The 13,957-nt window shown below is 39.0% G+C and overlaps 1 protein-coding gene across 2 annotated transcripts in view; it reads right to left on the bottom strand.

The window, feature by feature from the left end:
• Positions 1–13,957, bottom strand: part of cntfr (ciliary neurotrophic factor receptor) — a 331,119-nt gene that overhangs the window by 137,459 nt on the left and 179,703 nt on the right. For both annotated transcript variants that reach the window (XM_007260812.4, XM_049468527.1), the window contains one exon: positions 9,242–9,478. In XM_007260812.4, coding sequence (XP_007260874.3) covers positions 9,242–9,478 — 237 coding nt within the window. The remainder of the gene's footprint in view (positions 1–9,241; positions 9,479–13,957) is intronic.

Here is a 13,957-nt window from a genome sequence, read left to right as displayed (position 1 = left end):
AAAAAAAATCCAAAAAGCCGTGTGATAATATCATTACTAACTATTTAGTGCAATAGTGTTCCTTACCTCTAACAGGTAATGGTTCAATTAATAATAAGGATAATTCACTCGTGTTTCATTAAAAAAAAAAAAAACTTTTTTTAATGTTTCCCTACTTTATTACTTTTGAAAGACCAACATATAAAACAGTAGTTTTACATAACATTGAAACATAACATTGCAAATTTTTAGTTTCAGTTTAGTTTTTGTAGGGGCTGGAAATATGTCGCAAATATTTGAGATGAACTTGATATTTTTTATATGATATGATGATTCCACTAATTAAGGCAAGCAGAAGAAGTTTCATACTGAAAAAGTATTTTTAACTATTTTTATTTTATTTTATTTTTTATCTTTAAACTTCCAAGATGTGTCAATTTGATGCATAACATAACATGGTTAACGAGGGTTAAGCTATTTATCCAGTATATTGTTGTATAGTATTGTTGTATTGTATGCAGATTTACACTTTACTGCTTACCACTATGGCGCATTGGGTTGTTGAATAAAGACGTACGTTTAGAATATCTTTACTGTCAGCCCGTCCGTTTTACGGTTTCCATATAATTGGCCGAGGCGGTTTGACATCGCTGTTTTATTCTTTAGAAAGCAACAATAGCAATAAAAGTTTGATGGTTCAGAACATTTACAAGCATTCCAGAGCGCAGTGGTGACAACCTCAACATGTGTCCCCCTTGCGCCTCCTCCCGAGCCTCTTCCCGAGCCTCCTCCCTGACAACCACCGCAGAAAACCCCAACACCAACACACTGACAAGGCCCGATCCATGCTGAGGGTTCTCGGCCCTCGGCTCTAAAACCGCAGCGATGACTCCAGCCGTTGGGCTCGTCTGGTCGGAAAGCGGGGTCTCTCTGGGGACGCCCCAAAAACATGCCATTTTAATGGCTTTCTCTTGTTCCTCGTAGACGAGTGGAGATGGGAACTGCGCTAGAGGCGAAAGCAAACAGGATGCAGCGAGACCGGTGCTTTTACAAGAGTAAACTTGCCTTTCGTTTCTTTTTTTTCCCCTTTTTTTCACTCTCTTTCTGACCTTATCCACTCTTCTGAGGATGGCTTTGCACCCTACATCCACCCTACATCCAGCCCTGGCACATATTATTATTATACTATTGGAAGTTTAGACTGATACCATACTTTGGAAACTCAATGACAATTCAACGGACCTGGTAACTAAATCTCTCTCTTTCTATCTCTTTCTATCATACCTCTCAAAAGCTAAGCTGCGGATGGAGCATTCCGCCTATGAAAAAGGCATAATAGAACCTGTGGATTATAGCTACCAGAGGGCAGAACAAAATTCCAATTTACAGAGAATATATTGAGCTTCGTGAGATGTTTTGTGCTCTGGAGCTTGCAGAAAAAAAAGAAGAAGAAAAAAAAGATTGTATTTGAAAGAAGGAATGGAAAATCCTATTGGAACATAATATTGGAACAATCACTGGGTCGAAGAATAAGAAAATAGTAAAATAAATACAGAAAAACAGCACAAGAAAAGAACAAGAAAAACATTAACCTCAGAAGAACTTGTAGAATTGACCAGAAGAATACCAAACCAAAAGAAAACCATGTATTTTACATCTTCATTGAGTTTTAATTCATTACAGACAGTATGAATCCATGCTTTGTCTGGTCAACTTGTTAATTAACATAAATTCCTGCATTTCAGGCCTGAAATACTTTACAAAACAAGTTGCGACATAGGCAATATAGGGCTGATAATGAGCTATAAATATTATTAATGATGGAATTCCCAATAGGTATTATCTTAAGGTGATTGTAATCCCAATTTGGTAAAAAAAAAAATCATCCACAGTGCATAATATCATTAAACGATTCAAGGAATCTAAACTGTCATCCAATAGTAGCCAAACTTACTTTGCCAAACCTTTGGCCAAGCACTAAAATCCAGAGTTACATTCATAAAACACTTAAGTCACTTAAAACTTTGCGCTATGCAAACAGATGCCTTATGTTAAACTTCTGTAGCATTATATTGTTTGATTTTGGTGAGAATAAAAAAAACAAAAGTTAAAAGAATAATAAAAACTACATAATGTTTCCCTGAGGCAACAAATAAAAAAAATACCTGTTTTAGGAGGTTTAAAATAGCTTTCAAAAAAGCTTTCAGCTTTCAAAATCTACTTCTTTACATATTAAAACACCATTCCATAGAGGGTTGACCATGTCCAGTGGTGTTGACTCCTCTGGGCTCAGAGGCTTCTGGAATGTATCATCGCAGAGTGGAAACCAACATTTGCAGCTTCCCATCCTTATTAAATAACTACTTCTACTACTAAATAACTGATTTAACTAATAAGCCAATGAACAAACTTCTATTCAATAAGTTAAAGTGAGTTGAAGCCAGCAAAAACATCCCAAAAAACTACAGGCCCTCTAGGACCATGGTTTGGCACTAGCTGACCCAAAGCATCCATGTCCTTGGTTGCCTTCAAATTTAGGCATCGTAATTATAGGATGGCAAAAATGTCCAAAAAATGTCCAAGAGAGCTACAAGCTGTTGTGTTTATCACCAGCCACTGAAGACCTACAGGCTATGGTTTTGAGGTGATGACATGAAGCATGGTAATCTTCCAGCTAGCCCTCAAAATCGTCTCTTGGTCTCCTCCTTGCCCAAACTGGCATCTGGGACCATTCCACTTTCAAATTCACATTCAAATTTGAGCACTTAGCTCTAGCACTCGTCTTGTTAGTTGGACCGTGACCCAGTAATAGTGTTTGCACTGTTGTTCCACGTCCAGACCACATTCCAAGTCCAAGAGTTGTTGTGAGCTAGTATTAAGAAAGCAATGAGCTTTTTTGGTTGCTAACCCCTGAACATAGTGTTTTTGTTTGTTTTTTTTTTGGTACAAGCTGAAGTGTTTTGGCTGTTGTCAACTGGAATATGTTTTTTAGCCTTGGGTACAAGTCCTAGCAGATTCTAAGCACACTCCTTTTTGGTCTGAGATGTTTTTGCCAACACCTTGGTTGCTGAGTATAATACAGCAGTTGGCCTGTGCCACTTTTTCCATCTTTCTGATTGCAGGGTATAAACTACATTCAGTATCACTTAATTTGGATGGTCCAACATTGATGCCTCATGGATGCTTACCTTACATTCAACTAACATTTAATTGCATGTGTATTAAATGCATCTTAACTCCATGTTGCATGCAAATGATTTTCTTTATAGAACCTAACCCTAACCTTAAACCTAATCTTGACCATAAACCAGCCCTAAAACTTAACCCTACCATGGCCATAGTCTAAACCTTAAGCAAAACCTTAAGCAAATGTTTAGATTAGGCTTAAGGTTAGAGTTGGGTTTAGGGTTAAAACGCGAGTTGAACGTCTAAGAAGCATCTACAATGAACCATCCATTCCTTTTTGTTCAGAGATGTTTTTGCCAACACCCTGGTTGCTGAGTATAATACAGCAGTTGGCCTGTGCCACTTTTTTCCATCTTTCTGATTGCAGGATATAAACTACATTCAGTATCACTTAATTTGGATGGTCCAATATTGATGCCTCATAGATGCTTACCTTACATTCAACTTACATTTAATTGCATGCGTATTAAACACATCTAACTCTGCGCTGAATATAAATGTTTTGCTATAGAACCTTACCCTAAACCTAATCCTAATCTTGACCAAAATCAGCCCTAAAATGTAACCCTAACCGTAACCATAGTCCAAACCTCAAGCAAAACCTTAAATCTAACTTACTAAATGTAACTCTAAAATGTTTAGATTAGGCTTCAGGTTAGAGTTGGAAGCAGGGTTAAAACATCTATAATGGACTATTCCATTTTCGTTTTTGGTCTGAGATGCTTTTGCCAACACCCTGGTTGCTGAGTATAATACAGCAGTTGGCCTGTGCCATTTTTTTTCATCTTTCTGATTGCAGGGTATAAACTACATTCGGTATCGCTTTATTTGGATGGTACAATATTGATGCTTACTTGTTAATTGCATGTGTATTAAATGCATCTTAACCCTACGATGAATGTAAATGATTCTCTTTATAGAACCTAGCCCTAAATCTAATCCTAATCTTGACCATAAACCAGCCTTGAAACTTAACTCTAATTGTAGCCATAGCCGAAACCTTAAATCTAACCCTAAATGTTACTCAAAAATGTTTAGATTAGGCTTCAGGTTAGAGTTGGAAGTAGGGTTTAAACGTAAGCTGAACATCTTTGAAGCATCTACAGCTCTGGAAAAAAAATAAGAGATCACTTAAAAATCTTGATTTTCTTTGATTTTATCAAATTGAAAACCTCTGGAATTTAATCAAGAGGAAGATGGATGATCACAAACCATCAAACCAAGCTGAACTGCTTAATTTTTTGCACCAGGAGTGCAGGCATAAAGTTATCCAAAAGCAGTGTGTTAGACTGGTGGAGGAGGACATGCCAAGATGCATGAAAACTGTGATTAAAAACCAAATTATTGGTTATTCCACCAAATATTGATTTCTGAACTCTTCAAATTTGAGTATGCTGCCATGCAACTCCAACTCAGTGCCTGGTATTTAGTTCAGAAATGGCCTGAGTGATTTTGTTTTGTTACCTGGGTCTCTAATTTCAGTATCAGAGTAAAACACACCAGCACAGAATCAGCTAGGCTGGGAATCGGGCTAAAATTGGGGCAAAAATCAAAAGTGTAACCCTGGCTTTACCAAAAGCTGTACTGCCAAGGCAAAAAGAATATGCTGAAGACGGTGGACAGGGAAATCCGCGCTGGCATTTGGCAGGAAAAGGAATAAATAAGCCATGCTCTTTTTAGGCATTATTAATGTATGTCCCGGGCCAAGAAAGAAACATGTCTTTAAAGGAATTAGAAGCCATTAATCATGCGATTGCACCAATATTCCACGCTGACATTCTCAGAGGCCTAGTAAACACATAACTCCACAGTTGAGGAAGCACATTCCTCATCCCGCACCCTCCAGTCACAGGCAGGGCTCATCTCCTCTTTTGCTCTTGTAATTTCTCTAATTTAATTAGCGAATTTAATTGCTGTCAGAAAGTGTTATGGCTAGCATCTAGTCATTGTTATTGATTAGAGCACTCAGCAGGCCATAGCAATTCCCTCCTGACTGTTCAACAAAAAGGAAAACCCTATTTTCCTGAGATATTCTGAATTCTGAAGTTTCTACCAGGAGACTATAATGCTACTGTAACCTTTATCTGTTAAAATCACCAGCTTTTACCTGTCTTTAAAGGACCTCTACTTACTAACACACCTGTGTTGCTGCTTTTGAGATGCTTCAGAGATTCAGAGGTTCTGGTTCTTTTCCGTCTCGCCTCCCTACTGCTACTACTGGTTGCCGGGGGGTTAGCTCCATTACTGCTTATTATATTTATGGCAGAATCTGGCTTCTCAGAGGATCTGACTTTTCCTTCTATCCTCCCTACTGCTGCCCGATTGGACGCTTTTACTTGCCGGGGGGTTAGCCCTATTACTGCCTGTTATGTGTGGCAGAGAAAGACTCTTTACTTCAAGGAATAAAGTAAAAGGAATTGTATTTTACTGATCAAACTGTAAGGATTGTTCTCAATTTAAAAGAAGTGTTTCCTTTGCATGCTTGCCTTTGGTAAAGTCTTCTGGTAGAACTTTATTAACCTGCATTTTCCTGAGATATTCTGAGTTCTCACGAAAGCTCCATGCAGTAAAAGTTCTACTAGGAGACTCTAATGATACCAGGTGTCACCTTCACCTGGAAAAACCACCAGCTTTTACCTGTCTTTAAAGGGCCTCTACTTACTTACACACCTGCACTGCTGCTTTTCAGATGCTTCAGAGATTCAGAGGTTCAGGTTCTTTTTCCTCTATCCTCCCTGTTGCTGCCAGATTGGTCTATTCCACTTGCTGGGGGGTTAGCTCCATTACTGCTTATTATATGTATGACAGAATCTGACTTCTCAGAAGTTCTGAATTTTCAGAAATTTCTCAGAGATATTCTGAGTTCTCACGAAAGCTGCATGCAGTGAAAGTTCTACTAGGAGACTCTAATGATACCAGGTGTCATCTTCACATGGAAAAAAAAAACACCAGTTTTACCTGTCTTTAAAGGACTTCTACTTACTAACACACCTACATCACTGCTTTTCAGATGCTTCAGAGATTCAGAGGTTCTGGTTCTTTTCCCTCTATCTTCCCTACTGTTGCCCAATTGGTCACTTCCACTTGCCTGGGGGGTTAGCTCCATTACTGCCTGTTATTTGCAGCTGAGAAAGACTTTTTCTAATCAAATTGAAACGATTTTAGTGTTTACAGCTCTGGAAGTTTCTTTGATTTTACCAAAGTGAAAACCTCTAAATGTAATCAAGAGGAAGATGGATGATCACAAGCCATCAAACCAAGCTGAACTGCTTGGATTTTTCGCACTAGAAGTGGTGTAAAGTTATCCAAGAGCAGTGTGTAAGATTGGTGGAGGAGAACATATCGAATACTGATTTCTGAACTCTTGTTTTCTTTGCATTATTTGAGGTCTGAAAGCTGTGCATCTTTATTTCTTTTATTTCAGCCATTTCTAATATTCTGCAAATAAATGCTCTAATTGACAATATTTTTATTTGGAATTTGGGAGAAATGTTCATTTACATATATCTATAAATAGCAAAATCAGAAAAACAATTTTCAAGAAGTATTTCCTCTGCATGCTTGGCTTTGGTAAAGTCTTCTGGTAGAATGTCAGGAACCTGCATCCGTACTGTTTGCAAGCCGTGAGGCTTAAATGACCCGGCTTTTGGGCGGCCCTACCGGCCAAGCGAGATAACAGTCCATTAAACTGTGTACACATTCCGACATAGATCACTCCATGTTTGCAATTTGGGCTGGAGATGGCCACTTCTTGTCTGTCAGGATGGGGAAATGGAGCGCGGTAACATCCTGCACACTGCAGCTCCATCAGATGTCCGGCGGCCTGCCGATGACCCCGCAGCTAAGCCGCTAATCAAAGGAACGGCACATCTGGCCTCGGCTTAACGTCCAGCATGACATCACACTCCGCGGCCACTTAGGGAAGGCCTAAACACAGTCCGTAAATCTCCAGGGTTAACAGACCGACCAGACGCTCGCACCCATTCTGACTCCCACACAGGGAGAGGTGTCTGAGCGTGGACGGGTGGAGGCAGTAAGTGTATCGAAACTATTTACGCCTCTTTGTCCTTTCCCTCTTTGCGTAAACTAGCAAAATATTGTTTATAGGATGAGCCCCTGCAAGCAAAGCTGGACTTTCATTGAGTTGAAATATGAGACAAAGAGACAAAACAGGAAGTTGAGGACCAGAACAGAGATAATGAGAAGAATAAAAAAGAGATATAGTGAAGATAAGGCTGCGAGGATAATGTAGCTAACAAGCGATGGAAGCTTATGGACACTAATTAGCTCAGAGTGAACTGCAGGCACCAAATTACTGCACACTTGGCTGAAACTGAACTATAAACCCAGATGAGTTCACATAAGATGAAAAAAAAAAACACTTTGAGGCAATCCTTTGCCCTAAAAAATGTGTCGTATAAAATGTTATGTTTTTCATAATATACAGATCAAGCTGTTCTGTCGTCATTCTGAGAAAGAGACATAATCAAAGTGTGTTTGATGATCAAATATGGTTGAAACACAAGCAAAGTAATCTTCTCTCCACTTCAAAACATCTCTAAAAAAGAAAAAACACTTACTATAGGATCTCGCTTGTCAAGCTCAATGTTTTAACATTGTTCCCACTTACAATCTTGGTTTAGAAAATTGGCCAGCATCACCTGATTGAAAATAAGTGGGATGCTATTTGATCAACACTCCACCCCTACCACAAAATTTATAGGACACCGTTAGGAACCTCCACAACAACGAGACATCTGGCATGTAGCATTACACATGCGTTCAACAAATGTTGCCCAGTCTAAATGTTTAATCATTTATTCTTCCTGGTAACATTTTCCATTTTCTTGCAAACTTGCACTGCAATCCCACATTTTCTACGGGGTGCAATTCTTTTTGGTTAGTGTATACAGCTCTGGAAAAAAAAGAAACCACTTAAAAATGATAAGGTTCTTTGACTTTACCAAATTAAAAACATCAAGAGGAAGATGGATGATCACAAGTCATCAAACCAAGCTGGAGTGGCATAAAGTTATCCAAGAGCAGTGTATAAGACTGGTGGAAGAGAACATACCAAATCTTGATTTCTGAACTTGTTTTCTTTGCTTTATTTGAGGTCTGAAAGATCTGCATCTTTTTTTTGTTATTTCAGCCATTTCTCATTTTCTGCAAATAAATGCTCTAAATGACAAAATTTCTATTTTGAATTTGTGAAAAACATTAGTTTTACTCAAACATCTACAGGGGTTGGACAATGAAACTGAAACACCTGTCATTTTAGTGTGGGAGGTTTCATGGCTAAATTGGAGCAGCCTGGTGGCCAATCTTCATTAATTGCACATTATTGCACCAGTAAGAGCAGAGTGTGAAGGTTCAATTAGCAGGGTAAGAGCACAGTTCTGCTCAAAATATTACAAAGCACACAACATTATGGTTGACATACCAGAGTTAAAAAGAGGACAAATTATTGGTGCACGTCTTGCTGGAGCATCTGTGACCAAGACAGCAAGTCTTTGTGATGCATCAAGAGCCACGGTATCCAGGGTAATGCAGCATACCACCAAGAAGGACCAACCACATACAACAGGATTAACTGTGGACGCTGTTAGAGGAAGCTGTCTGAAAGGGTTGTTCGGGTGCTAACCCGGATTGTATCCAAAAAACATAAAACCACGGCTGCTCAAATCACGGCAGAATTCAATGTGCACCTCAACTGTCCTGTTTCCACCAGAACTGTCCGTCAGGACAATAAATTATTGTGGTCTAAAACCAGGTGTTTCAGTTTCATTGTCCAACCCCTGTAAATATAAATAGCAAAATCAGAGAAACTGTTTCAGAAAAAAAGTGGTTTCTTGTTTTTTTTCCAGAGCTGTGTATATGATATATATTACATAAAATAAGGATACATCTGCATAGCTACTTATAGAAGAAAACTTCTACGAATGCCGCCAAACATATATTGTCTGATTGACTACAATTGGACTAAGGGGGCAAATTCTGCACCTTCAATCTCCCTCCTGTTTCAAAGAGGTTCTGGAACAACAGGCTGAGAAGAGCAAGAAGAAACTGCACACACCTCCAACCCGAAGTGTGATCTGGTCACGGCGCTGGAAGTCGTCAGGGTTCTGGAAGCAGCTGTAGAGGCCGTTGCTGGTCATGTCCACCTCGATGAGGGTGAGCCGCGGCCCTTCCTCCCGCCGCCGAGCCTTCACGTCCGTGCCGTTCACCTTCCACATGACCGAGGCGTCGTTGTCCAGAGAGCCGCACTGCATGGTCACGTCGCTGCCGATCCGAGCATACTGGATCCTGGCCCCTGCAGAGAGACACAAACCCCCAAAAACCACAGTCAGGACCGCATCCTCTTCCTCCTTCACCTCCAACACTCTATGGTGTACTTAGACAGGGCCTGCGGAGTTCAGAGCCAGATGTGCTGGCAGACGAGAAGGCCTGATTATTTGCAGCTTTAGTGGATTGTATTAAACAGTGCGAGTATAAATACACTCCTCCCTGGTGCCTCGAATCTGAACTTCCAACACATCCCAAGAAATCCTGCCCTTTCTTTAATCTCCTAATGCATTTCAATACCTCGTTTGTTTCCCAAAACCCACGATTTCACACAGCGTTCATTATCAAACCGTACTTATTTCCTTTCAAACGAAGTGTCACAGATGTGTTTTTTCTTCCCCCGGAGTCAAAGAATCTCATTTCTCCTGCAGCTCATACATAAAGATATGAGTAATGACACTGAATAGAGTAAATGTAGAACATTTGTTTGAAAAGCAGAAGAAAACAGTAAAAAAAAAACAGGTCAGACAGACCACTAGAGTGATTTCACATTTGAATAGAAAAGAAATGATGCAGAAAAAAAAAACAGGCATCGAAATTATTAAATTTACTTTCTTGACCAAATATATATGATTGCCTGGATACAAAGTGTTTATTTCTGTTGAACATAAATGAACAAACAAGTACAATATAGGTACAGCATATAGGCACAATGGGTTCCGCAAAATATTATCAGCAGTAGGGTTGTGACGAGATCTCGTGGCACAAGATATCGCGAGATTAAAACGTGACAATATTTCTCGTCAAGCTTAAGCCTGTCTCGCGGGAAAAAAACAGTTTAGCATGGACTTTTTAAGAGGGATCTGGCAACACAGTAGCGATAGCAGCGAGTGTGGTGAGAGCAGCTCTTAGCAGAAAATTCGGGCATTTGCATGGAAGATGCTTCTGCAACTTTTAAGTTGTACGTCTGGCTGCATTTTGGCTCCAGTGGAAACAATAAACGGTAACAGAGTGACCAACAAGACACAAACCATATATAAATACTGTAAGTAAATCCTACACGTGACTGTTTCATAGGCAGTTGTACTAATCTCTGAGCTCTGTACTGTATTTAAAAAAATGTCTCTGTTTGCACTTCAAGCATAGGCTTAATATGACTGGTTATGGTTATGCACAGTTAAATTACAGGATATTTAGGAGAAAAAAAACACAAACCCTAGGCTTAATATGACTGGTTGTGGTTTGCACTTTTTGTTTGCACTATATAAGACCTAGAAAAGTTTTATTTTTTATTCTTATTTCTATTTCTTATAAAATCAACGTGTGAGAGAAACCAGTCTGTTAAGTTGGTGTTATATTATTTTGTCAAATAAAACTCTAGTTTTCAAGCCATTCATTTTTGACATTTTCTTTAAAATTTTATTTTTAAATCTCGTCTCGTCTCGTTCTCGTGAACCTAGTATCGTGTCTTGTCTCGTCTCGTGATATTAGTGTCTCGTCACACCCCTAATCAGCAGTATCATTTTTATTTTAAAATATACAGTTCAAGCATTAAGGCTAGGAAAGTAATGTTAGCTGAGATAGCTAAAAGCTAACCTAGCTAGCAAACTAGCTTTATTTACCTAAAAAAAACAGTGCGAGTATAAATACACTCCTCCCTGCTGCCTCGAATCTGAACTCCCAACACATCCCAAGAAATCCTGCCCTTTCTTTAATCTCCTAATGCATTTCAATACCTTGTTTGTTTCCCAAAACCCACGATTTCACACAACGTTCATTATCAAACCGTACTTAGTCACATCTCCCTTCAAATGAAGTGTCACGGATGTTTTTCTTTTCCCCCCCGGAGTCAAAGAATCTCATTTCTTCTGCAGCTCATACATAAAGATATGAGTAATGACACTAAATAGAGTAAATGTAGAACATTTGTTTGAAAAACAGTAAAAAAAAAAATAAAAAGCAGAAAAAAACAGGCATCAGAATTATTTGATTTATTTTCTTGGCCAATATATATGATTGCCTGGATACAAGGTGTTTATTTCTGCTAAATATTATCATCAGTATCATTTTTTATTTTATTTTATATCTTCATAAACTGGCTGTTTTTCAACTGAAAGATACAGTTTGAGCATTAGGGCTAGGGAAGTAATGTTAGATGAGATAGCTAGCTAGCAAGCTAATATTGTTTACCTAAAGAATGGCTAAAGAATGGCTTTTGCTCTGTGCAAATCTATCTCGAGTTCCAGTTGATCCACTGTTAGCGTTTTTCCATTTATATGGAACTGGTACCATTCTGGTTTGCAGACCTACTGTAATTTTAAAACGTTTCCTACGTTTCCACAAAAAAAGTAGGTTCCAGGACCAGTAATGTTAATTTGCAGTGGAAACTGAAGAACACTAGGTTCTTCAATGTGAACCATGACTGCCACTGCGCAATGCTCTCTGTTGATAATGAAAACTGGTGGAAACAGGGGCTGGTTCGCTAAAAAAACACCATGGTTCTTATAAGCCCAAACAGAAGCCCAAACAGTTATTTTGGTGAAAAAAAAGTGCTGTGTGAGTCTCTTGGTGGTCTTGAAATGATTTTGGCATGCTAAGGAATCTAAACGGTGATTAATATGTGCTACTTAGCACTTAGCATAGTGTTCTTTAATGTGTTATACAGTCTAAACTTTGTGTTTATTATTTCTTTGAGTAACAAAAGTGTAAACTTTAATTTACAGAAAAAAACACACAAAAAAAAATTCCCTACATTCATATTTATATTTACCCTGATACTGACATTGTAGTTCCTAACTTTTTCTTTTCCCTTCCCATCATTGGACATTCTCCTCTCTAGAACTACAATCCCCAGCATGCATCTGGAAATATCACGTATTCTGACGTTTTCAGCCAATGGCATTACTTTCTCATGCTCGTCATCCCCAGAATTTTAGAATTGTTTTGAGTAGCTACTAATTTCTACATGTATATCAATCTGTTTGTTTGTATTGTATTTGCAAAGTATTGCCATCACTGTAAAAACAAATACAGAAAAAAACAGGAAACTGATTCAATTAATACAAATGAAGAAGCAACAAAAAAAAAAAGTGTTAAGCAATTGGTATTCAGCCTTTAGCCAAATTTATCCATTTCTTTGGGTTTGGTCCAAAAAAAATGTTTCAGTGAATCATTTCTGTGGCGTGGGACCGCCCAACGCAGCAACGCACAGTCCTACCTGTCCCAGCTGATCTGCATCCGATTGATTAAGCAGGACAGGTATATAAACTCAGCCTCAGAAACGGACCACTGAAAGACTTTAAGTCATTTCTAAAGATTCTAGAGCCCCATTGGGCCAGTTTATGTTCATTTAAGTTCTTTTGGGCGTGGTGGAGGGTGTTTAACCCTCCTGTCGTGTTCGGGTCAAATCTGACTGATTTAAAACTTAAAACACTCATAAATATTGTGTTTTACATCTGATTGCCTCAAGCCCTTATGATATCCTCCACACTATGCACTTGAACACATACAAGTGAGGATCACCTCTTTCATTGAATTTTGAGTGTTTTATTCAACCTTGTTACACCTGTGGTGTTCCCGGTCAAAAGTGACCGCCATAGGAAATGAATGGGTATCCAGAATATATTCATTCATCAGACAGAAAACATTCCTATACACACCACCCTAACTCACTCACTCACACACATTTCAGATTAAACAATGTCTTTTGCAGGTACACATCTCTGTCCCGCGCTTATGTCCCGAATCCCCCTATGTGAACAAACTTGACGATACAATGTATCATATCTTCACCCAGCCTAGACAGGTGTATGTTATGTGAACCCATCTCTTTTCCACGCTTCTGTGCCAATCCCCACGTAATCAATGTATCATTTTCACACAGACCACAAATATATATATATATATATATATATATATATATATATATATATATATATATATATATACATATAGCTTGATGTTTGCCTTGCAATCCTCTTACTCTGAGCACAATGAGTAGGCAACTGACCAAGCAGTTATCTGTGGAAGAGTTTCTGGTCCAGGTTTTTGGACAGGATGAAGAGGGCACTGAAATTGAGTCAGAGATAGAGAAGGATGTCTCAGAAGTGGAAGACAACACAGATTTTGATCTGGACTTTGAGGAGACTGACCAGTCCACAGATGGAGAGGGAGAACAGGCGCCTGAAGAACAGGCACCTAAGTAGACATTCTGGTCCAAGGATGGACACCCGGGAGAGAGGAAGTAGAGCAAGAGTGGAAAACATCATGAAGATGACTCCAGGGCCAACACGGTATGCGACATCTCATGTGGATGACATCAAGTCCAGCTCCCAAATCTTTTTACCAGAGTTAATTGAGGGAATTATACTGGAGATGACAAACCTGGAGGGGAAGCGTGTGTTTGGGGACACCTGGAGAGAAATGGACCTGGTAGACCTCCAAGCCTACATAGGTCTGTTGATTTTATCAGGAGTATATCTCTCAAACAATGAGGCTACAAAAAGGG

This window comes from Astyanax mexicanus, chromosome 20 (assembly GCF_023375975.1).
Source record: "Astyanax mexicanus isolate ESR-SI-001 chromosome 20, AstMex3_surface, whole genome shotgun sequence".
NCBI classification, from domain to species: Eukaryota; Metazoa; Chordata; class Actinopteri; order Characiformes; family Acestrorhamphidae; genus Astyanax; species Astyanax mexicanus.
This window is presented reverse-complemented; position numbering and strand designations above follow the sequence as displayed.